General features: G+C 44.3%; 2 protein-coding genes across 2 annotated transcripts; both read right to left on the reverse strand.

Moving 5' to 3' along the window:
- Positions 1-3,045: 3,045 nt before the first annotated feature.
- On the reverse strand, positions 3,046-11,596 carry LOC139468619 (5'(3')-deoxyribonucleotidase, cytosolic type-like). Its single transcript, XM_071250735.1, has 5 exons — positions 11,265-11,596; positions 8,489-8,589; positions 7,517-7,577; positions 3,986-4,100; positions 3,046-3,214 (listed from the first exon to the last, which is right to left on the reverse strand). The coding sequence occupies exons 1-5, from the start codon at positions 11,478-11,480 to the stop codon at positions 3,069-3,071; spliced, it is 639 nt and encodes a 212-aa protein (XP_071106836.1). The 5' UTR covers positions 11,481-11,596; the 3' UTR covers positions 3,046-3,068.
- Positions 11,597-16,791: 5,195 nt separating this feature from the next.
- LOC139468620 (alpha-(1,3)-fucosyltransferase 10-like) lies at positions 16,792-24,319 on the reverse strand. Its single transcript, XM_071250736.1, has 6 exons — positions 24,168-24,319; positions 23,171-23,221; positions 21,600-21,763; positions 19,858-20,270; positions 17,931-18,111; positions 16,792-17,470 (listed from the first exon to the last, which is right to left on the reverse strand). Exons 1-6 carry the CDS (start codon positions 24,178-24,180, stop codon positions 16,946-16,948), a joined length of 1,347 nt encoding a protein of 448 aa, XP_071106837.1. The 5' UTR covers positions 24,181-24,319; the 3' UTR covers positions 16,792-16,945.
- Positions 24,320-24,498: the final 179 nt, after the last annotated feature.

Below are 24,498 nucleotides of genomic sequence, written 5' to 3' on the forward strand. Positions count from 1 at the left end.
TTTCTGAAAGAAGTAAAAAAAAACACTGAAAGAATTTTCCTCACAATACTGTTCGACCCAAACAAGTAAGATATATAATCTGTTATGTTATATTTCAAATACGTCTTCAAGACCAGAAACGTACAGAAATGAAACATGGAATTCTTCTTGTTAAATTTATTTTGTTGTGTATTGTATCCACTTCATGTATTTTTACCTATGGCCTATCATACAATAAACATTTGAAGTTGAAGTGGAAATTCTTTTGGGTGAAATTCGAAGGGATATTGCTAAGTTCTGAGATTTACATAGACAGACTTGGCCTAAAAATATTATGATATATTTTTCAACATAATCACCTTCCACATTGATACACTTTTGGCAATGATGTGGGATGGATTTTATCCCAGTTTGTTAGAAAGACTTCACTTGGCCGTTCCGCAGCTGCAATGACGTCATCGTAAGAGTCGAAATGGGTTCTGGTCAGAGCTTTCCTCATGTTCGAGAACAGATGGAAGTCTCATGGAGCCAGGCCAGGAGGACAAGACGGGTGTCGAAGGAGTTCAAAGATACAATAGCCATTGTAGGATTGTAGCCATGTCAATTTGATGGAAGTCTCGTGGAGCCAGGCCAGGAGGACAAGACGGGTGTCGAAGGAGTTCAAAGACACAATAGCCATTGTAGGATTGTAGCCATGTCAATAGGATGGCACACGAGTACACCTTTTATCAGCTTCCCACTTCTCTCAGTCTTCTTATCTGGCTTTATGGACGGTAGTCCCCCATAATGACACCCCCTGGATCCCAGATGAGGGAGGCCATAATCACTCCAGTTGGTGGATTCTTTGGTAGTGATAATGTCAAATGCTTTCACTGTTTTCATTGTTGTTTGGACTCAGGCTGCAAGTGGAGAATCCAGGTTTCACCCAAAGTCACAAATTGTTGCAAGAACCTTTCTAGATCAGCTTCGAACAGAGCTAGATTATCACGAGACATGTTGTGTCTGGCGTACGTTTGAACAGATGTCAGAAGCTTTGGAACCAAACGAGCTGATATTTTCTTCATTGCAAAAGTTTCTGTTACAATGGAATGTTCTCTTCCCTGGAAAATACTACCAATATGATCAGCCACGGCCATCAACATATCCTGGATTCTCGAGATCACCTTTGGTGTTGTTGCCTTGACAGGCCGTCAAGGACAGGGGTCGTCTTCAAGGCTCTCCCTACAACTCTGCTGCCCACATCTTTACTGTGGCATAGGAAGGGGCACCCTTCACTTGTGTTGTACTCATATCTTCACGGATGGCTTTTGGTGTTAAGCCCCTTTCTGCAAGTACTTGATCACTGCATGTCCCTCAAGGTTGGCCATTTTCCAAAAGTCACTGACCCCTGCTCATGTTGCTGACTTGTCACAGATACACGTTCTGATCATTTGACTCAGCCGTTTCTTGATATACCTCTATGACACCATGTACTGTCCACAACAAAAGAGTTCACGATTACACATTATCTATCGGTCGACCCTCGAATCTAGTAATAAAAACAACATTGGTTCATGAACAAACCTACAAAGTATCAGAGTAAACGCGAAAAAAAAAACATTTGTATAACAGTGTTGTTGAAAACATATATCCGTGATTCTGGAAAGTCTTCTACGTTAAATGTATTAATTTCTTCTGAAGAATAATCTAAATCTTTTGCAGCCTTTGTTTCCCTTTCATTTTAATATTCAGTCGGAACTCGCAATGCCCAGGTCTAGATCCATCCATCAAAGTATATCGGCGTCGTGATTTTGCAACGGATTTATGAATTGAAGTGATACAGAAATTTGCCATGGTATCTTTGTGGGCTAGCACGATTAATCGGCATCAGTCCGGAATAGTACAAGCAGCCACACACACACACTTGCATGCGCGTCGCTATACAAGTGCAATAATCTTGGCATCTTCTCGAGGCAAGAGAGGTAACTGACTTTAAAAGTCCAGATTTCACACTTGCCGAACTAGGCTGGAATTACTTGGCTCGATCAGTGATTATGATGTTCTGATGTTCTGCTGGTGCGTTACGTTTATGGAGGATCAAGCATATGCACACCCAGCTTTCATAAAGGTTAAAGAATAACTGTCATTTTCTGATTCGATGTAAACAATAAATCAGGCGATGGATGTTGTGCATTTCATAGCTTAAAGATGTTATCACACCCTATTCCAAGCCATTCAGTGACTTTGAAAACGTTATCTGACACACATATATACAACGGCGCTGTGAGCAGAATATTGAGGATATCGGCGTTCTTGTCAACTTACATAACATGCGACCTCATCGACTGACACAGGTGATATTTTCATGGGCTGATATTCAAGAAATACCACGACAGCCTTTAACTAACCGAGGCTGATATTCAAGCTATACCACAACCTGTAACAAACCGAAGCTGGTATTCCAGTTATACCACGACAACCTTTAACTACCCAAGGTAGGAACAGGCAAACCGGTGGTCGATAGTACGAGCACCGACGCACATCGTCAAGGTACGGTCTGCATCGAAACACAATCAACCATGTCGCGCACAATGACCACCCAATCCTCAGCTGAGTCGGGTCTGAGTTACTACCAGCAGGTGGTGCAAGGACATATTCTGTTCCGTAATGTCCACTGAGAAGCTCACAGACCAAACCAGCCAGGTCACAGATGAAATGTATGCTGTTGGAACACATGCGTTTGAAGACACAATCAAAACACTAATCATCTCCACTGCTGACCAAACGGGGCATCTGATTCAGCAGATTCTAAAAGTGAGTGAGTATTGTTTGGCACCGCTTTTAGCAATATTTCTGCAATATCGCGGCGAGGGACACCAGAAATGGGCTTCACACATTGTACCCATGAGGGAAATCGAACCTGGGTCTTCGGCGTGACGAGCGAACGCTTTAACCACTAGGCTACCCCACCGCCCAGATTCTAAACGACCTTGCACATACTGTGTATTCATAAAAGAAATAACACATATTGTGTTAAACCAGTTATGATAATAAATAAAAACACAACACTATTCATATTGTTCCAGCATGTATTCTATTTTGTCAGCTTGTCATATCCTCTTCTGAAAGTCTTCAATGAGACTCCTCCACTGTCCGTCTGTCCAGTTGTCCAGCCGTCGTTTGCCCCCCGCGTGAAACCTAGCGTTGTGGTTCGCCGTGAAGACTATGTGCTCCCAGGTGGGCTGCTCACATACACCTGGAGGAAGATAATGCACGCTTTCACTAATATTACGGTGAGTCTTTGCATTAAACGCTTTCCTTTCCCGTATGAACTTCTCAATACAGTTTACAACAAAGGCATATTGCTTAGTGTAATCTTATCACTCATAGGGAAGTTATTTAAATGACATTGTGGAGTTGACCCGTGAAGACCCGGGGAAGAATAGGTCTTCAGCAACCCAGGTGACTAACGGGATCGGGTGGTCAGGTTCGCTGACTTGGTTGATGCATGTCGTCGTATCCCAATAACGTGGATCGATGCTCATGATGTCTGGACCAGACTCGATTATTTACAGACCGCCGTCATATAGCTGGAATATTGCTTAGTTCGGCGTTATACAACAAACAAACAAACAAACAAACAATCAAACACTGTGGAGTTAATTAAAAGTCGATACAATTGAAAGTGTACTAATCTTGTCTTGCCTCCAAGTAAGGCTACATGAACATTTTCCCGAGATTTACCTGGCGACCTACGTCAAGGTCGCAACACATCGTGTGCATCCATATTTAATACCGAGAGTGTAACACAACGGGGACAAAGGTTCAATCATTTGGGGTGTTTCATTCATGAACTTTTTTAGCAATATTCCAGCAGTATCATGGCGGGGGACACCAGAAATAGGTTTTACACATTGGGAATCGAAACTGGGTCTTCGACGTAACGAGCGAACGCTTTAACAACTAGGCTACCCCTACTTACATTAGATGGTCCATAACTACAGTAAGGTCGACTCTGAAACACCACCTGCAATGTTGAGTCTGTCGTCCACCAGCACGTGCCCGTGAACCAGCGTCTTGTCCTTGGTGATGATCATCCTGTCCAGCCACTGCTCGCCGAGATGCTTCTCCACCCACTGATACTACAACCAGACACGGAACTGCTTACTGGGTCAGCCCACTGATACTACAACCACACACGGAACAGGTTACTGAGGTCAGCCCACTGATACTACAACCAGACAAGGAACAGTTTACTGGGGTCAGCCCACTGATACTACAACCAGACACGGAACAGGTTACTGGGGTCAGCCCACTGATACTACAACCACACACGGAACAGGTTACTGGGGTCAGCCCACTGATACAACCACACACGGAACTGTTTACTGGGGTCAGCCCTACTGATACTACAACCACACACGGAACAGTTTACTGGGGTCAGCCCTACTGATACTACAACCAGACAAGGAACAGTTTACTGGGGTCAGCCCTACTGATACTACAACCACACACGGAACTGTTTACTGGGGTCAGCCCTAATGATACTACAACCACACACGGAACTGTTTACTGGGGTCAGCCCACTGATACTACAACCACACATGGAACAGTTTACTGGGGTCAGCCCTAATGATACTACAACCACACACGGAACAGTTTACTGGGGTCAGCCCACTGATACTACAACCACACAAGGAACTGTTTACTGGGGTCAGCCCTAATGATACTACAACCACACACTGAACTGTTTACTGGGGTCAGCCCTAATGATACTACAACCACACACGGAACTGTTTACTGGGGTCAGCCCACTGATACTACAACCAGACAAGGAACAGTTTACTGGGGTCAGCCCTAATGATACTACAACCACACACGGAACTGTTTACTGGGGTCAGCCCTAATGATACTACAACCACACACGGAACTGTTTACTGGGGTCAGCCCACTGATACTACAACCACACATGGAATAGTTTACTGGGGTCAGCCCTAATGATACTACAACCACACACGGAACAGTTTACTGGGGTCAGCCCACTGATACTACAACCACACAAGGAACTGTTTACTGGGGTCAGCCCTAATGATACTACAACCACACACGGAACTGTTTACTGGGGTCAGCCCTAATGATACTACAACCACACACGGAACTGTTTACTGGGGTCAGCCCTAATGATACTACAACCACACACGGAACTGTTTACTGGGGTCAGCCCACTGATACTACAACCACACATGGAACAGTTTACTGGGGTCAGCCCACTGATACTACATCCACACAAGGAACTGTTTACTGGGGTCAGCCCACTGATACTACAACCACACACGGAACTGTTTAATGGGGTCAGCCCTAATGATACTACAACCACACACGGAACTGTTTACTGGGGTCAGCCCTAATGATACTACAACCACACACGGAACTGTTTACTGGGGTCAGCCTACTGATACTACAACCACACACGGAACAGTTTACTGGGGTCAGCCCACTGATACTACAACCACACAAGGAACTGTTTACTGGGGTCAGCCCTAATGATACTACAACCACACACGGAACTGTTTACTGGGGTCAGCCCTAATGATACTACAACCACACACGGAACTGTTTACTGGGGTCAGCCCACTGATACTACAACCACACATGGAACAGTTTACTGGGGTCAGCCCACTGATACTACAACCACACACGGAACTGTTTACTGGGGTCAGCCCACTGATACTACAACCACACACGGAACTGTTTACTGGGGTCAGCCCTAATGATACTACAACCACACACGGAACTGTTTACTGGGGTCAGCCCTAATGATACTACAACCACACACGGAACTGTTTACTGGGGTCAGCCCACTGATACTACAACCACACACGGAACAGTTTACTGGGGTCAGCCCTACTGATACTACAACCACACACGGAACAGTTTACTGGGGTCAGCCCACTGATACTACAACCACACACGGAACTGTTTACTGGGGTCAGCCCTACTGATACTACAACCACACACGGAACTGTTTACTGGGGTCAGCCCACTGATACAACCACACACTGAACTGTTTACTGGGGTCAGCCCTACTGATACTACAACCACACACGGAACTGTTTACTGGGGTCAGCCCACTGATACTACAACCACACACGGAACAGTTTACTGGGGTCAGCCCACTGATACTACAACCACACACGGAACTGTTTACTGGGGTCAGCCCTACTGATACTACAACCACACACGGAACAGTTTACTGGGGTCAGCCCACTGATACAACCACACACGGAACTGTTTACTGGGGTCAGCCCTACTGATACTACAACCACACACTGAACTGTTTACTGGGGTCAGCCCACTGATACTACAACCACACACGGAACAGTTTACTGGGGTCAGCCCACTGATACTACAACCACACACGGAACAGTTTACTGGGGTCAGCCCACTGATACTACAACCACACACGGAACTGTTTACTGGGGTCAGCCCTACTGATACTACAACCACACACGGAACAGTTTACTGGGGTCAGCCCACTGATACAACCACACACGGAACTGTTTACTGGGGTCAGCCCTACTGATACTACAACCACACAAGGAACTGTTTACTGGGGTCAGCCCTACTGATACTACAACCACACACGGAACAGTTTACTGGGGTCAGCCCACTGATACAACCACACACGGAACAGTTTACTGGGGTCAGCCTACTGATACTACAACCACACACGGAACAGTTTACTGGGGTCAGCCCACTGATACTACAACCACACACGGAACAGTTTACTGGGGTCAGCCCACTGATACTACAACCACACACGGAACTGTTTACTGGGGTCAGCCCACTGATACTACAACCACACACGGAACTGTTTACTGGGGTCAGCCCTACTGATACTACAACCACACACGGAACTGTTTACTGGGGTCAGCCCTACTGATACTACAACCACACACGGAACTGTTTACTGGGGTCAGCCCACTGATACAACCACACACGGAACAGTTTACTGGGGTCAGCCCACTGATACTACAACCACACACGGAACTGTTTACTGGGGTCAGCCCACTGATACAACCACACACGGACCAGTTTACTGGGGTCAGCCCTACTGATACTACAACCACACACGAAACAGTTTACTTGGGTCAGCCCACTGACACTACAACCACACACGGAACAGTTTACTGGGGTCAGCCCACTGATACTACAACCACACACGGAACAGTTTACTGGGGTCAGCCCACTGATACTACAACCACACACTGAACTGTTTACTGGGGTCAGCCTACTGATACTACAACCACACACGGAACAGTTTTCTGGGGTCAGCCCACTGATACTACAAGAAGACATTGTGGAATTAATTAGTCATTACAGTCGAAAAAGTGACGTATTTGTTCACACGTTTTCTCATGCATTTTTTAATGGCCTGTTCTATACGCATTAATAACATCATACAACTGAAACACGCGAGACACAAGTGCTTTCTACATTATAACAAAGAACCAAAACGTCTGATCTCATTACGATAAACACTGCACGAGTGACTTACCTTCTCGTGTAGACAATATTTATAGAACGTCATTGGAGCGGTGCAAATGAACACCTCCACACTGAAACAAACACGCACGGTATTGAGCGCTTCCATATGGCAAATGCAGAAATAAGACTCGGTAAATCCTACTCTTACTTTAGAGAGTAAGATTTCGATGTTTATTTTTTTATGTTTACAAGCATACTTACAAAACATGCTTACATTCATCACACGTTCCTCGTGTTAAAGTTTGGGGAAAATGTGAAGTGAGGTGAGGTGAGGTGAAATGGGGTTTAACGTCGTGTCCAAGATTATTGCACTTATATAGCGACGTGCATGCACGTGTATGTGTGTGTGTGGCTGCTTGTACTAGTCCGGACTGATGCCGATTTATAGTGCTAGCTCACTGAGATACCATGCCGCAGTTTAACATGAAGACCCCACTCAGACACAGTGTACTGACTCCGAGCCGACCAGTCATTTTTTTAGCGTCTTAATGCCGAGCGCCAGACAGGGTAACAACAAGTACCATCTTTTAATGTCTTTTGGTATGATGCAGAAAATGTGAAAATAGGTTGTTGTGATAGTGAAAATAGTTGTTATAGTGTAGCTTAACCTTATGCCTGAAACATAGACATAATTATTTATATAACGACCGAAATCGGCCAATATGCAATTTGTCGAGATAACTTAACTTGCCTGTGTGCTTGTTTGGTTGGTTGCTTGTTGTGTAACGCCGCACTCAGCAATATTCCAGCTATATAACGGCGGTCTGCAAATAATCGAATCTGGACCAGACAATCTAGTGATTGATATCATGAGAATCGATCCACGCAATTGTGATACCATGACATGCATCAACAAGTCAGCGAGCCTGACCACCCGATCCCGTTAGTCACCTCTTACGGCAAGCATGGGTTGCTGAAGACCTATTCTACCCCGGATCTTCACGGGTCACGGCCAAATGAAGACATTCCAACATATACACACTCCTCCATGTCTGCCATCTCCCTGGCTGCAGCCACGCCCCCCTCTATCTCCGGGAGGTTCAGGAAGAAGAACTCCTCCGTGATGATGTCTTCCACCGTCTCCTGCAGAGGCAGATACAGAGTCACAGAACAGTCTGCACAGCTCGGTCATAGATGACAGGCTACCTATCGATGTCTTAAATCCACACACACCGATTATGTTTCTAGGTTTGTCAGCACCATGCCCGTGCTCGTGGGTTTCACCGAAATGGTAAACGTCTGAGACCTGCATCACTTCAGGCTTTCCTCCCACATTAAGCTGACACGCCGTGATATAACTGGAACACTGTTAAAAGCGGCGTTAAACCCAACTCACTCACACCAATGCACGGCTTGATCATTTACAGGGTGTCCAATAACTATCAAGCATATCGTTATTGCGTTTGGGCCGCCGTGGCTTTGATGATTTTGTTTTCATGCCCTGTGTTCATACCTGTATAGCACGTGTGTAAGGCACATACAGTGTTATACAACTGCAGTTGCTCAGAATATATACTCTTCAAAACAGGAGTCATCAGGAGATGACATATTTCCCCCGATTTGGTGCAATTCGGAAATGGAGTTTGGGTACTTATACCCCAATTTTGGTTCATTCCCATTTTATGCCTTCAGTTCAGTGAAGAAATAAATAATACTGTTCAATATTTTTCCAAATCCCAAATCATCGAAAGGCACCAGATCACCACTAGACTGATCTATGTAGTATGTTTCAACAAGAATTATTTCACGGTTTTGGAGCACTGCCCCGGAAACAGAAAAGGGACGGCTGACCGACAGACAGACGGACATGCTGATCGCTGTATCTCTCCGGGATTTTTTCAAACCGGGGGGATAAAAAGTAAGGGATCGTGAACCATAAATGTTAATACCAACTATATTACTACTGTATTAAAATAAAGATAAGTGTCGACGACAAACATCCCATGCAAGGATGTTTAATACGTCTGTAAGTCTTAACACATCCTGTAGTTTGCACGTGTCTCACGCAGTAGCGCCACACACGTGCGTAGGGTGTCATGTCTGATTTTGACGCTTTCAAGGAAGGTCGATTAATCCATGTGGAACATTATTTCTATGAGTCTTACTGATTCTGCTTAACAAACAGTTGTGATTTGCTTGATTTGATTCATTGTTTGCGGAGCGTCTACGGGCTATTGGTATGCTGGAAACTGGCAGAAGTCAGCGTGCACTGGCCAATCCGTTCAACCTTTTACAACCTTTCACAAAATGTTGACGATCGACCCCGTTCAGGACGTCATAGGTCAACGACAAGAGTACAGGATCGATTGATCCGAAACCATGCTGAACGAAATCGAACTCACATGACGAAATCAAATTGCCGCAAACTTTCATCAGGCTACTGTAGTACGAGTTACGGGTCAGACGATTAGAAATCGTCTACATGCAGCTCATCGCCATGCTCTACGGCTACGTGTTGTGCCGCCCCTTACAAACCGTCACATTGCCAACAGACGTCCCCTGATTTTTGTAAGAGTATATTTTGTTAAGGCAAGATTAGCTACACTTCTCAATCAGCAGGGGGAGGCTGAACATGTTGTCACTGTAACTGCCCTTCACTTGCTTTCAGAGACTTCGAAAGACTGTCAATTTGAAACTGCACTTTTGTTTCTTGTAATACTGTTTTCTTCGGAAATACTCTTTTTTAACGTTATCAAGTGTTTTCCAATAAGCATTGACATCATAAACGTGCTCAGCATTTGGAGCGAAAGAATAATTCCGGCGATGCTATTTTCTTGCCTAGGTGTGGTGAAATATATTTTTGCGCACAAGAATATTTTGTCCTGATTAAGATGTGTTGTATTCAGTTATTTCTAAATGGACCCATGACATAAAAGTATCAGTCCACTTGAATAGAAGGTGTCAGATGTCCTCGACCTTGTTATGAAATATTATCACATTTCGTTCCTACATTGTCCCAGAAAGTTCTTGAAAAAGAAATTTCCCTTTAGGTTGTTGAAAAAAAGAAGAAATTGTCTGCCACACAAATTAGACTGTTGCAGTGTGTCTTTCTTTTAAAAAATATTCAGGCTCATAGTTTCAATTAAAAAGCATTATCTGGTCTTGCATCTGTACCTGAAAATATGTTTAAATAGTGCCAGAATTAATGTCAATAAGACTATGTATCCTACTGACAATCACCAAGACCGTAAGCCGGACTCCTGGTAGCGGTATGTTCCACAATTCAGGTTTATATTCGCGTTACAGAAGAAAATGAGTGTGGGGGTGGGGTGGGGGTGGGGTGGGGGTGGGGTGGGGGAGCGGTGGGGGAGCGGTGAGATGGGTCTTTGGACTATATCATATTTTGCCGAAAAAATACCCAAGATAAGTTAAATGTGTTCAATAATACTGTATAATTCCGCACGCCCCGATGTGCTTTAAATTGCATCTGAAATATATATAATATATGGGAAAATATATGTGAACCATTACGCAACGAGTTGACACTTGTTTGCCCTAAGACAAAACCCGGTAGCAAAAGTGGCCACGAGAGAGGCACGAATCGCTATTCGCCTTGTCCCGGAATAACACGATTTGGTCACGAATGTGTATAATAAGTGTGCCAAGTTTGGTGCTTTTAACCCAAAGTGCAAAATTGTGACAAAATATCCAGCCTTAACCGCCCCACTAGATATCTATTCAAAGACAGTGAACTATGACATTATTATTGATAGTCAAATAAGCTGGCTGTGCTAGTCCGGTCGATGTGATATACCTACGGGCAGGTCTGGACTCAGAGTGGCGTATTGTTCAGATATGTAGAAGGTGTTTCTGTCCTCCTTCTCTATGTATGGCAAGTCTGGATGCTGTTGTTTATAGGTGTTGAGAAAATGTCCTTCGAAGTCGGCTAACACTTGATCCATATCTAGCAATACTCTCAAGCTAGTTCTGCCACTAGCTCTAGCCTGGGCTCCCTTGGCATGACGTTTGGACATCGCAGTGTGGGGGGCCTGTATGTGTGTCTTAACTACGTTGTATGTCAGTGAACACCCTCAGACATGCGGCTTTGGAACAAGGAAGCGGGATCTGCCACAGACATGCGGAAACTCATTTAAGGTATAATTGAAAAGAAGGACTGCATATGTGAAACGAAATATTATTTCCGTTTAAAGGGGACACGTGTGGCGCGGTGAAATAGTTCAATACAGTTTTCCCTGAATTGTAAACGCTTGCATTTAAGAATTGCATTTCTAGATAGGCAATGTACCATAATGTTCTAAATAGTTTCTAGATTGTTTCAGCCAACCGACGCATTGACAATGAAACACATATGAGTGAGTGAGTGAGTGAGTATGTTTTTTACGCCGCTTTTAGCAATATTCCAGCAATAGGAAAGGATACGTTTTTGTTCCATACTGAAAGGCCTCAGGCTCAGTACAATTCTGTTTTCGGGAGTGGTTACAGATCCGTTTAACAGGTCATATTCTAATTAACATAGCATGCATGATAAATGAACATTGATAGATTTTTTAGAGTATCTTTATCAGTTGTTGACATGATCGTTGTAAATGTTTGTAGAGTGGGATGTACATAACTAGGCAGATCAATATATTGTCTTCTAAGGTGGTCGTATATTGGACAAACTAACAGAAAATGAAACTCATCTTCAATCACATTTAAACCACATTTCTCACATATTCTCAATTCTCTGGTTATGTTTCTATGCCTGCCTACTTCGATCCTAAGTCTATGAGAGCTGCATCTAAATTGTGCGAAACTTATTCTGATCCTTTTAAAGTTGATGTCAAACAAATAGTACTCTGGGGAAACTGTTGTCTTGAAAAGCTTGTAATAATTACATTTTTCTGAACTTAAAACATGCGATGCCCACTTTTGTAAGTATATATCCTTCAGTCGTTGGCATGAAGATAATAAAAACGAATCTGGATTGTTTGGTACACATTGGTTATGCGAAACATACCCATAGCCGCAATCATTTAATAACGACTTTACATCATATACCCAATTGCGGATTCCATGTTTTTCATACAATAATATCGTATCATAACATATTTAGGTAATCTATCAATAGGCATTTTAAGAATCTTGAACCAATACTTGAGAATTCTAAGATGTTGAAATATGTAAAGTGTTACACGTCCACATTCACCATATACCATAACACTCGATGTAGAGTTTTTTACGCCAAGAAATCGTTTACAAGCATATAGATGGACCAATTCAATAGTTCTGTATTCAGTATGCCCCCAGACCTCTGCTCCATATAAAAGAATTGGAGTATTTTTTGTATGAAATATATTAAAGAAGGTTTGATATGAAAGATCAGTGAAAGTTTTTAATCTATATTTATGTAAGATTCCCATTAGTATCTGCTTTGCCTGCATTGCTGCAGTATAATTCCACGATAATCAGCCTGTGAAGGTTACCCCCAGATTTTTATTTAAGAAGTGACAATTTGTAACGGTTGTGAGTTGAAGAACCATTTTTCCCTACTTGATAGTTTATTTCCTTTTTTAAAAACTAACACTTTCGTTTTCTTAGTGTCACTTGGAGTTTACAGTTAGAGCAATATCACGGCGGGGGGTACCAGAAATATGCTTCACATATTGTACCCATGTCGGGAATCGAACCCGGGTCTTCTGCGTGACGAACGAACGCTTTAACAACTAAAGTAGATGACTGAAACATTCCGGTTGTAGAAGTGGGGTTTACCGTTGCGTTCAAGATTATTGCACTTATATAGCCACATGTGTGTGTGTGCGTGCGTGCGTGCGTGCGTGCGCGTGTGCGTGTGTGTGTCCTTGTCCGGACTCCGAGCCGACCAGTGCTTGTTTTAGCCTCTTAATGCCGAGCGCCAGGCAGGGTAACAACAAGCAACATATTTTAACGTCGTTCGTTATGACGCGCGCGGGGATCGATCCCCCACCTTCCGCTCTCCACGGAGGCGGTCTTTTCAGCGCATGGAACATGCACTGTTACTGTGGTACCCTTGAACATACAGGGTTTAGCTATAAACCTAGAAACATAATCGGGGCGAACCGGGATTCGAACCCACAATCATAGGTTTCTGGCGTGCCCAAGGGACGCAACTCTGCACAGCGAATCGCGGCGCCAAAGACGACTGGGCCACCCGTGCCCCCTGAAATGTATTAGTGAGTGATTGAGTGAGTTGGGTTTAACACCGCTTTTAACAGTATTCCAGTTATATCGCGGCGTGTCAGCTTAATGTGGGAGGAAAGCCCGAAGTGATGCAGGTCTCAGACGTTTACCACTTCGGTGAAACCCACGAGCACGGGCATGGTGCTGACAAACCTTGAAACATAATCGGGGCGAACCGGGATTCGAACCCACAATCATAGGTTTCTGGCGTGCCCAAGGGACGCAACTCTGCACAGCGAATCGCGGCGCCTTAGACAACTGGCCCACCCGTGCCCCCTGAAATGTATTAGAGTCAAAAGAAAACATTATATGGAATATGACTCCTTGGACACAACGTGGACCTGCAAGGCAACGCGAATGAACAGATCGCTGAGATCAAAACGGATACATGTGATATCTGTCCTTTAACCTGTGTTTCCAACTGTGGAGTGTAGTTCGTCTTGGTCGTCAACGCCTACCCATGTCTACCCGCTGAAGGCCCCAGCTGCGATACAAATAGACAGTTGTCCCAACTAAGGGACATAACTCTGCATAGCGAGCTGGACATGGAAGAACTAGAAGACCTCTGCAGTTCGCATCTAGTCTCTGCAGCGACCTCCACACGGTGTTCTAATACAAGCCATCCCCATCAGCATGCACATTAACTGGTTTTACAGTTGTTTCGCGCAGCAACTTGCCTGCTATTTGTTTTCATTCGAGAGAAAGGATGAAAGAATGCTATGTTTAGTGTCGTCCAATCGCAGCCTTCGATAAAAAAAACCCGACTACCTGTCTACTCATTTAAGTAAGGGGAGCCCAGTCATCATGCACATGAATACATTTAAAGGTTTTTGAAAGCCTCTGCTGTAAAGTAAGATATCGTGATTTCAATAATTATGTCTTATTGATATGTTATAAATAAAAACCAAAGAAGTAACAATATAATATGAATAAGTTTAATGTCATGATGTGAGTTGGCTACAGAAAATATGAATACGCACGCACGCACGCACGCACGCACGCACGCACGCAAGCACACACACGCCCACACACTTTCTCAAATCACACGCCATCTTACTTGTCGGTCATTAGCCTGTATGTAATGATACATGCTTAGCATGTTGTTTAACGCCGCACTCAGCAATACTCCAGCTATATTGCGGCGGTTTGCAAATAATCTGGTCAGGACCAGACGATCCAATGATTGATATGAGCATCGATCTACGCAATTGGGATACTATGACATGCATCAACCAAGTCAGCATGTCTGACCACCAGATCCCGTTAGTCGCCTCTTACGGCAAGCATGGGTTGCTGAAGACCTATTTTACCCCGGATCCTCACGGGTTTATTCACTTCAGTAGCTCAACAGCAACACAAGCAGCCAAGGAGAGTGTCTGGATTATTTGCCTCTGTTGTGATTAATCAGTTAAACACCAACGCATGTATTCACGTACAGCAATCATGCATCTCACAGACACTCGACGCAGATCTTGCGCCAAAGTATGTCTGCACACAGGAAGGTGGGGTCTGAGGATTTGTCAAAGTCCAATTAACAAAATACACGTATATTATCCATTCCATATGTAGTGGTAAGTATCACTGAAAAATTGTTCTTGAAAATGTACGTCAGACAGGACGGTGAAAAAAACCAATTTGTCACATTAACGACCCCCACCCCTCCCTCCAGTGCTGTCTTAAAGTTTCAGCTTAGTTTACGGGACGAACTTTCCCAATTCTCTTTCCCACTAGTGCCCTCACACACGTTCAGTTTTATACATACAGACTACAGTATGGTGAATCTGAGGAATGTGCCGCTGTCAATGCAATTTAGGTACAATAAGATCAGTTCTCAGTCCAGCTGCCACAACACTTCATTCTATTACAAACCCGTTTCTACACAAGAGATATGCTTTCTCCTATCACAGTTACAACTTTCGCGGGTTTGTGCGTTTTGAAAACGTTTAGTATGGACATAATACGTTATTTCCAGCTATGACTTCCAACAACTGTGCTCCCTCCTACTGTAGCATTACCCCCATGTACAGTGTGTAAAGACTAGGCGTTTGGGAAAGGAATACACAAGTTGTCATTATCAAGATGACATGAAGTTGAACATGTTCCGGCAATCAAAATAAACTTAAGAATTAAAGAATGTTCTTTCCCATGGTAATATAGTGAAACCAAAACAGTGTGGCAAGGAAGTAGTTCTCATGTCTTTAAAGGACAGGGGGCACGGGTGGCCCAGTCGTCTAAGGCGCCACGATTCGCTGTGCAGAGTTGCGTCCCTTGGACACGCCAGAAATATATGATTGTGGGTTCAAATCCCGGTTCCCCCCGATTATGTTTCTAGGTTTGTCAGCACCATGCCCGTGCTCGTGGGTTTCACCGAAGTGGTAAACGTCTGAGACCTGCATCACTTCGGGCTTTCCTCCCACATTAAGCTGACACGCCGCGATATAACTGGAATACTGTTAAAAGCGGCGTTAAACCCAACTCACTCACTCACTCTTTAAAGGACAGGCAAAGTTCATGTCAGTCCCTTCATAACTAGATATGATCTGACATGCTTAACAAACTACATACCCCAACTTCACGTTGCCGAACACAAGTATCCCTTTTCATTCATCTAAGCGAGCCCCTATCTTTCCATTCTTGGACGTGGCTCGTAAGTTATGTTGTGAAAACATTCGTCGAACGCAAACTAATATGTCATTCCTTAGTTGTGTCTTCGAAGGAACACGGGGTTCGAGTGGCCGAGCCGTCTAAGGTACCTGGATTCGTCACAAAATTTGAACGTGGGTTCGAATTCCATAATCGCCCTGATTGTGTTTCTTGCTTTGTCAACTCCATACCCGTGTTGGTATGATTCACGTTAGTGGTAAACGTCTAGCACCATCACTGCAATGTTGTCCTTACAAAACAACTGTTCCTTGAATGTCGGGTCACCATTTAACACAAAAAACACACCAGAAGAGTGAGTTGGGTTTAACGCCGCCTTTAACAGTAATCCAGTTATATCACGGCGAGTCAGCTTAATGTGGGAAGAAAGCCCGAAGTGATGCAGGTCTCTTCGGTCAAACCCACGAGCACGGGTATGGTGCTGACAAACCTAGAAACATAATCGGAGCGAACCGGGATTCGAACCCACAATCATAGGTTTCTGGCGAGCCTAAGGGACGCAACTCTGCACAGCGAATCGCAGCGCCTTATACCACTGGGACACCCGTGCCCCCAACACCAGAAGAGCCCTAAGATGACCCTAATACAAAAACAATTCCCTATTATACAAAAACTTGCATCACAATTCGTCCTTATGTACTTCTGCGTCTTTCCATCTCTGAGTGGTTGCTAGATAGAGGTCGTGAGCTGTGATGTTTTCACCCACTTCATAGGACTGGCGGAACACCTCCGCATTCGTCTCGTAGAAGGCCACCTCGCGATCACGAAGAGGGTCATGGACAGTTTTACCGTTTTCGTCATACTTTACGGAAGGTAAAGGACAATCAAGATGTTTCTGATTGGATTGTGCCTTCGGCAGGGGTCCTCCGGACGATTTGGCATCAAGTGCCTTGTGCAGCTTGTCGCAGAGAAAACACTCGTATCCTATAACAGCCTTGACGAAAGTCTCGCCAGCAAACTGGGCAGGAGGCAGTCGGCTTACTTCTGACTTCAGGGTTGGGTTTGAAATACCCGTATGTTTGAACTGGCGATATGACTCATATTGTTCGTCGTTCCGGTCAAGATGTTTGATGAACTCGGCCAATTCTGCAACACTGGCGAAGTCTTCCACGAGAATCGCTGACTTGTTGGACGGCAAAAAGTCCTGTAAATACATTGAACATTAAATCCCAATTTTCATTAATTTTACAGAAGTACTATCAACAGAAGTACTGATCCTACTGAGCGAATGTTGTTTGATGTCGCAGTCAACACTGTTCTTCACATCACATCGATAACACCATCCATGACACCCACTTTGCCCAATCACAGATTCTGACCTCCCGACCTCCATTTTAAATGTCCATTACGACAGAGCTACTGGGTACTTATTCCGACCCAAAATTCGACATATATTCCGACTTACATAAATATATAGGTCATATATACTACCTTTTATCTAATGTGTGACTTAATTCATCCACTTGACCACAGAGGTGGTCCTAAACGGTAATAACGACCCGTGTAGTTTTATCACTAAACGTGTGTACCCTACAGCAACGTATTGTTAAAGCATAAGAAATTTAATCTGACCAAAATGTCTTCACCTACACAAATAATCTCACCCTGATTGTCGGCGAGCCGAGCACGATAGGGACAGCTCCCACCTGCAGAGGGCGCCACAACTTCTCTGTGATGTAGTCGTCACAGATGGCGTTCTCAAAAGCTATTGCAAACTTGTAGCGGGCAATCAGTTTAAAAAAGTCTTCCTTCATATAACCAGCCATACCATCCAAATCCTTTAACCTATACAAGAGAAACGACAATAGTAACCATTTTCTTATTCCCTCAACACTGAGTAAATTTTGATTTTTAGCTATCCAACAGAATAAGAATTGTAAACACCTCTTGCTGGACAAAATTTAACGATGCTAGGTGCGCACCGATTACGTTTCAATAGGAAGGACCCCGTGTCATGGTGATTACCAAAGTTGTAAACGCCTGAGAACCGCTTCACGTCGGGACTACCTCCCACATTAATATGGCACGCTGTGATATAACTTAAATAGTTTTAAAAGCTGCGTTAAACCCAACTCACTCACTAACTCACTCAGTATAACTTTGAAAGGATACGGCAAACACTTTCTGTTGGTGCCTACCGTTTGTTTTCCAAGAGATTAGACCAGTTTAGTTGGATATTGAAAGAGCATAAAGCAGAACAGAACAGAACAGAACTTTATTACGCTCAGGCCGAGATCCTCGGCATATGAGGTACAAAATGACAGCAAAATACACATTATAATAGCGGATATGTGGTTAGCCGGAAGATTTTACAATTTGCATTACATATTTACAGAATTTACTAAGGTGTTTTAATACAGATATCTCTTTACAAGTGAAAAGTCTTTGAAATTTAATCATATTAGGTCTTTTAGAATATGTAGGTGGGATATACAAAAGCAGTACAATAATTTCCAAATGAGAAGCTATTCCGAAGAAAGGTTTTAGTCACCTAGCCTATATGTGGATCTGCATATACCTACAAAAGACGACCCTGGCAGTAGCATAATAATTGTTTCATTTCATCCATAACTTAATTCTTTGTTCGTCAATGGTCGTAGTCTCGTACCAACACACTCTCGTCCTGGCCCTGTTCGATGGCTGACGGTTGTTCTATAACAACATTACTTTATGCTACTTCCCTTCAACTGACCAGCACAATATGTGTGCATTTCATTTGCAGTAAAACAAGGAACAGGAGATGCAGTTACAAAATACTGAGGCTGCAGAATTTCTGCCCAATTCTAGAATAAATGCTTTTAAAGTGAGTGAGTATGTTTTAACGACGCTTATAGCAACATTCCAGCAACATCACGGCGGTGGACACCAGAAAAGGGCTTCACGAAACGAACAGTCTCGGTTGATGAGTTAAATGAGAAATTTACAGTTTATAACAAAATATTTGCAAGAGAATAATAAACGCGTGAAAATATCTCCTGTCCTCCCGTCACGACATGAGAGAAACAATATAAACAAAAGTAGCAAAAAAATATTTAGGGTCGCGAAAATTCTGTATCATACATATAGATATGATTAAATTAAAATCAACTTTAACAAAAAATATTCTTGAAAACTTCGAGACCGCCATTGGAAGCGAAAGAATTCACGCTCGTCAAATAACAAATATATGGCGCTTCGCCAAACGAACGGTCTCGGTTGACGAGTTAAGTGAGACAATTACAGTTTATAACGGAACATTTTGAAGAGAATAACAAACCCCACGAAACACAATACATGACCATCTGTCATTATTTCGCCTTGTCAACTAACATAAAAAGAAAGTTATTGTTACGATAAAGGGAGACAATTTGCGGGGAGGTCACTTTTGTATGACAATAGTTCCGTCAAAGTGTTATATTCACAGCAGTGAAATATCAAGTCTTATGTTCACTGCATTGAAATATCAATTGTTATGTTCACAACTATGAAAATATCACTTTTCTCAACTTCGGAAAATTGGTTTTCGCACTGAAGTATATAATAAATACTTACTCCCCTGGGAAGTCCTTGTTATGGAGACAGGAACCGTAGGAGTCGACATCGACGTATTTCTGTAGCAACTTGATGTACTGCTCCCTGTTGGACGGCGTGTGGCAGTCGCTGTGGACAAATATAATGGGAGCGAGACCACCCTCGGTTCTCAGCAGGTTCTTCTTGTGAGTCGGGACTAAATATTCCTTACTCAGCAATGCATCTAGGTTTGTGAGCCAGTGGGTGGGGAAGGGGTAGTCTGACCCTCGCTGAAAGGTTGCAGTGTAGTTGAACAGCTCCATGGTGCTCGCGAACGAAAACAGCCATTCACTGTTCTTTGGTGACTCCTCGTGAACAAGTGCCCAAAGGTCGCCATCTTTCCTTGGCAAAGGGAGGCCACTCGACAGGAAAAGTGAGCCGTAAAATAAGTACACCTGTAAATAGAATTTGGGACTTTATACCAAACAAAGACAAAAATCACATATTCTATATACCTAAAACGGATAGTGGGAGGTGCGCGTTGTGTCGGTGACATGGATGAAGACATTACTGTGTGTGTTGCTCTTAATGTTCCAGGGGCGGTCGGGTAGCCTAGTGGTTAAAGTGTTCGCTCGTCACGCCGAAGACCCGGGTTTGATTCTCGACATGGGTACAATGTGTGAAGCCCATTTCGGGTGTCCCCGCCCTGATATTGCTGGAATATTGCTAAGAGCGGCGAAAAACCATACTCACTCACTCTTAATCTTCCAGGAGGGTCTGATGTAAAAGATCACGACCCTAAAGACAGTGTCAGTTGATTATGGGACTGTGTGCACTGGCTACGTGCACCCGACAGAATATTCCGAGAACTTTGTCCTCGGTTGTATTCTGAAACCTTTAAACCTTGCTCTCAGAGTACGTAGATTGTGAATGGTTATATTCAGAGGCATTCAATTGTAACTAAACCATTTCCACACACAGTTGATATTATCGACCCGTAAAGATCCGGGGTAGAATAGGTCTTCAGCAACCCATGCTTGCCGTGAAGATCCGGGATAGAATAGGTCTTCATCAACCCATGCTTGCCGTGAAGATCTGGGGTAGAATAGGTCTTCAACAACCCATGCTTGTCGTAAGAGGCGACTAACGGGATCAGGTGGTCAGGGCCGCTGACTTGGCTGATGCATGTCATCGTATTCAAATTGCGTGGATCGATGCTCATGATGTCAGTCACTGGATTGTCTGGTCCAGACTCGATTATTTGCAGACCGCCGTCATGTAGCTGGAATATTGCTGAGTGCGGCGTGAAACAACAAACAATACAACAATACATGATATTATCGGTCGACTGTACATAGTCTAGTAAACTAAAATTTGATAGTTAACCGTTTTCTACAATCACATGAGAGCGGGTAAAGTGTAATAAATGCGTGGCTCACGTGTGTCCAGCACTAAGCTGAACTTCCCAAAACCTTGACCGTCCATATCTTCTCACTGGTACTCGACCCGTGAAGATCTGGGGTAGAATAGCTCTTCAGCAACCCATGCGTGCTGTAAAAGGCGACTATGCTTGTTGTAAGAGGCGACTAACGGAATCGGGTGGTCAGGTTCGCTGACTTGGCTTATGCATGTCATCGTATCCAAATTGCATGGATCGATGATCATTATGTCAGTCACTGAATTGTCTGGTCCAGACTCGATTATTTACAGACTGCCGTCATATAGCTGGAAAACTGCTGAGTGCGGCGATAATCAACAAACAAACAAACATCACTGGTACTCACCTTTACTTGCTGCCGGGGCGGTGCTGTCTTGTTTCTGGACACGACACATCTCTGCTCCGCTTCACAGGAAATGACGTAATCAGAATATTCACCAATCGTCTCCCACCACGTCACAACTGGAAGGTCGGCGTGACTCTCATCCACTGTGTAGCTTACAATATGCCCTGCACGGTGAGAAGACAAGTTCTACCTAAAAAGACTTGAAATAATTCATCGCCCACTTCTCATCCTACCAGGCAGCCGTGTTGAGTGTCTGCCCAGAGAGCGGAAGGTTGGTGGTCCGATCCCCTGAGCGCAACATACCAAAAGACGTTAAAGATGGTAATTATTGCTACCCTGCCTTTGTTTCGACATTAAGGGGAAATAACACTCGTTGGCTCGGAGTCATTATAATGTGTGTGGTATCCATGTTAAACTGGTATCGCATGGTATCTCAGTGGGCTTGCACCGGTATAAGACGGACTAGTATACGCACGCTCGTGTACACTGCACCGGTATAAGACGGACTAGTACACGCACGCTCGTGTACACACACATGCACGTCACTATATATGTGCGGTGATGTTGAAGGCGCCGTTAAACCCCCTCTCACTTCACTCCACCCCCAGAGAAGGGAACTGAGTAAATGTTGTAGTATCGTACAACCTATTTATAGTCGCGCCTTGACCACGCAAACCGGTGGTTGATAGACTGAGCATCGAAAGACACTGCCGGGGCACGGCGACACACAATATAGGTCATTGGTGCCGACAAGCCACCCCCATCGGACCACGCCTACTTCGTGCAAGGATTGTGTGACCTCTATCTCGACGTGGAACGATGAGAATGACATAAATCAGTATCGTTTATTTACATGATGTTGTCAAATAGTTTTTTATCAACTTGACTCACTCTCTCACAGTTGGACCTGAAACGTTTTCAGTGAGTGAGCGAGTTGGGTTTTACGCTGTTTTGAAAAGTATGTCAATTATGTCATTAACGTCACGGCTAAATGCTGGAGTGGAAGAGGTCATAGACGGTTATATGAACAATTTGGATGATTGATCACGGGACCCGTCTTCAGCAACCCATGCTTGTCGTAAGAGGCGACTGTGCTGAATGCGGCGTTAAACAACAGACCAACCAACCAACTGATCACGGATCATACTAAGGGCAAATCTGGGAACCGAACCCGCGACTAGTGTGTTCTTTTGTATCCGTGAAGATCCGGGTTGGAAAAGGTCTTCAGCAACCCATGCTTGCCGTAAAGGGCGACTGTGCTTGTCGTAAGAGGAAGCTAACGGCATCGGGTGGTCAGGCTCGCTGACTTGGTTGATGCATATCATCGTATCCAAATTGCGTGGATCGATGCTCATGATGTTAAGTCACTGGATTGTCTGGCCCAGACACGATTATTTACAGACCGCCGTCATATAGCTGGAATATTGCTGAGTGTGGCGTTAAACAACAAACAAACAAAACAAATTAATTCTTTTGCGACTAAGGGACGCAACCTTAACAAAGAAATGGGACACTTTAGACTATTAAATATACAACATTAAATCAATGCACGAATATCAAGATCAGCTTACCTTCAATTGTTACGTAACAACTTCCAAGTAGGATGAAGAGAACCAGCAAATCTGAAACACATCAGGATATTGTGTTGGTGGAGCTGCTCCAGGTCTGGACGACAGTACAACATGGAACTAGTGTGGACTGTTGCTTAGAGTATCCCATGCTTGTTGACTACTGCAGACTGGCTGGATACAGCTACATTAGTGTTGAAAGTAACACAGTGAGTACTTATGGGTTTACCCCGGTATAGCAATATTCCAGAAATGGGCTTTACGTATTGTAAGTCGGAAATCGAGCTGAGCCTGCCGTGTGTCGAGTTTTTACCACTTACCTTCACCTCATGACCTTGCTCAAAAACTCACTCTCTCACTCTCAACTATCAACAAAAACAATCACTCAATTACTGACCCACCCCCCCCCCCCCCCCACCAACTTACTCAATTACTTACATAGTCACTCACTCACTTACCCACCCACCAACTCAATTCCACCACCACCCATCCAACCCACCCCCCACCCCCCAATCACCCACCCCCACACCTACACCATCCCCACCCACTCACGTACCCAACCACCGAACATAACGGCCCGTCGATAACGGCCGGTCTATCCGGTTTTCAGGACTATATATTCCAGGAGACGGCCCACAATATAAACATGATTTCATTATACACAATTACTGGCAAAGTTGACCGGCCCCACACCTCCAGTGGGTAACTTTATCCTACAACACTGTATCACCAGTCTACCCGACTCCCACGCGACGAGCTCCAACACAGCGCGTACGTAAAGAAATACCCACTTCGCGTGTAATGCCTGAGAAACTAAGGAAGATGATGAACGTTACACGTTTCACACACACACACACACACACACACACACCCCTCACCCCCCCCCCCCCCCCCCCCCCCCCCCCACACACACACACACACACACACTCACACGTGTGGTAATAAATAAATAACGGATAATCGATAAGGAACTACGGTGACATGATACGACACAACTTACCTGGACGAAACATCTTGTACTCCTCGCGATCACAAACAACGTCACTGAATAGCCTGGAAGGGTCAACAGATCTTCTCCGAAATATCGCTTGAACGCAGTTGCCTCCCTTCGGTTGAATGTTGCTACACACAGAACACGACTGAGAGGGTAGAGCTTGTTCTGGGCATGCTGCAAGAAGGTTCCAGGTCAGATGAGTTCAGTGCGCATGGTGGGAAATGAAGCGCGACACTGGGCTTACACTTGTGCGACCTGCGTAACACGGTTTTGTAAGGGGCAGCTAATAATGGGACAGTCTCTCGGGGTCTTACGTCACCGATAGGTGTAGTATAAC

Source organism: Haliotis cracherodii, unplaced genomic scaffold, assembly GCF_022045235.1.
Source record: "Haliotis cracherodii isolate W230 unplaced genomic scaffold, xgHalCrac1.p SCAF_2, whole genome shotgun sequence".
In the NCBI taxonomy this organism is placed as follows: domain Eukaryota; kingdom Metazoa; phylum Mollusca; class Gastropoda; order Lepetellida; family Haliotidae; genus Haliotis; species Haliotis cracherodii.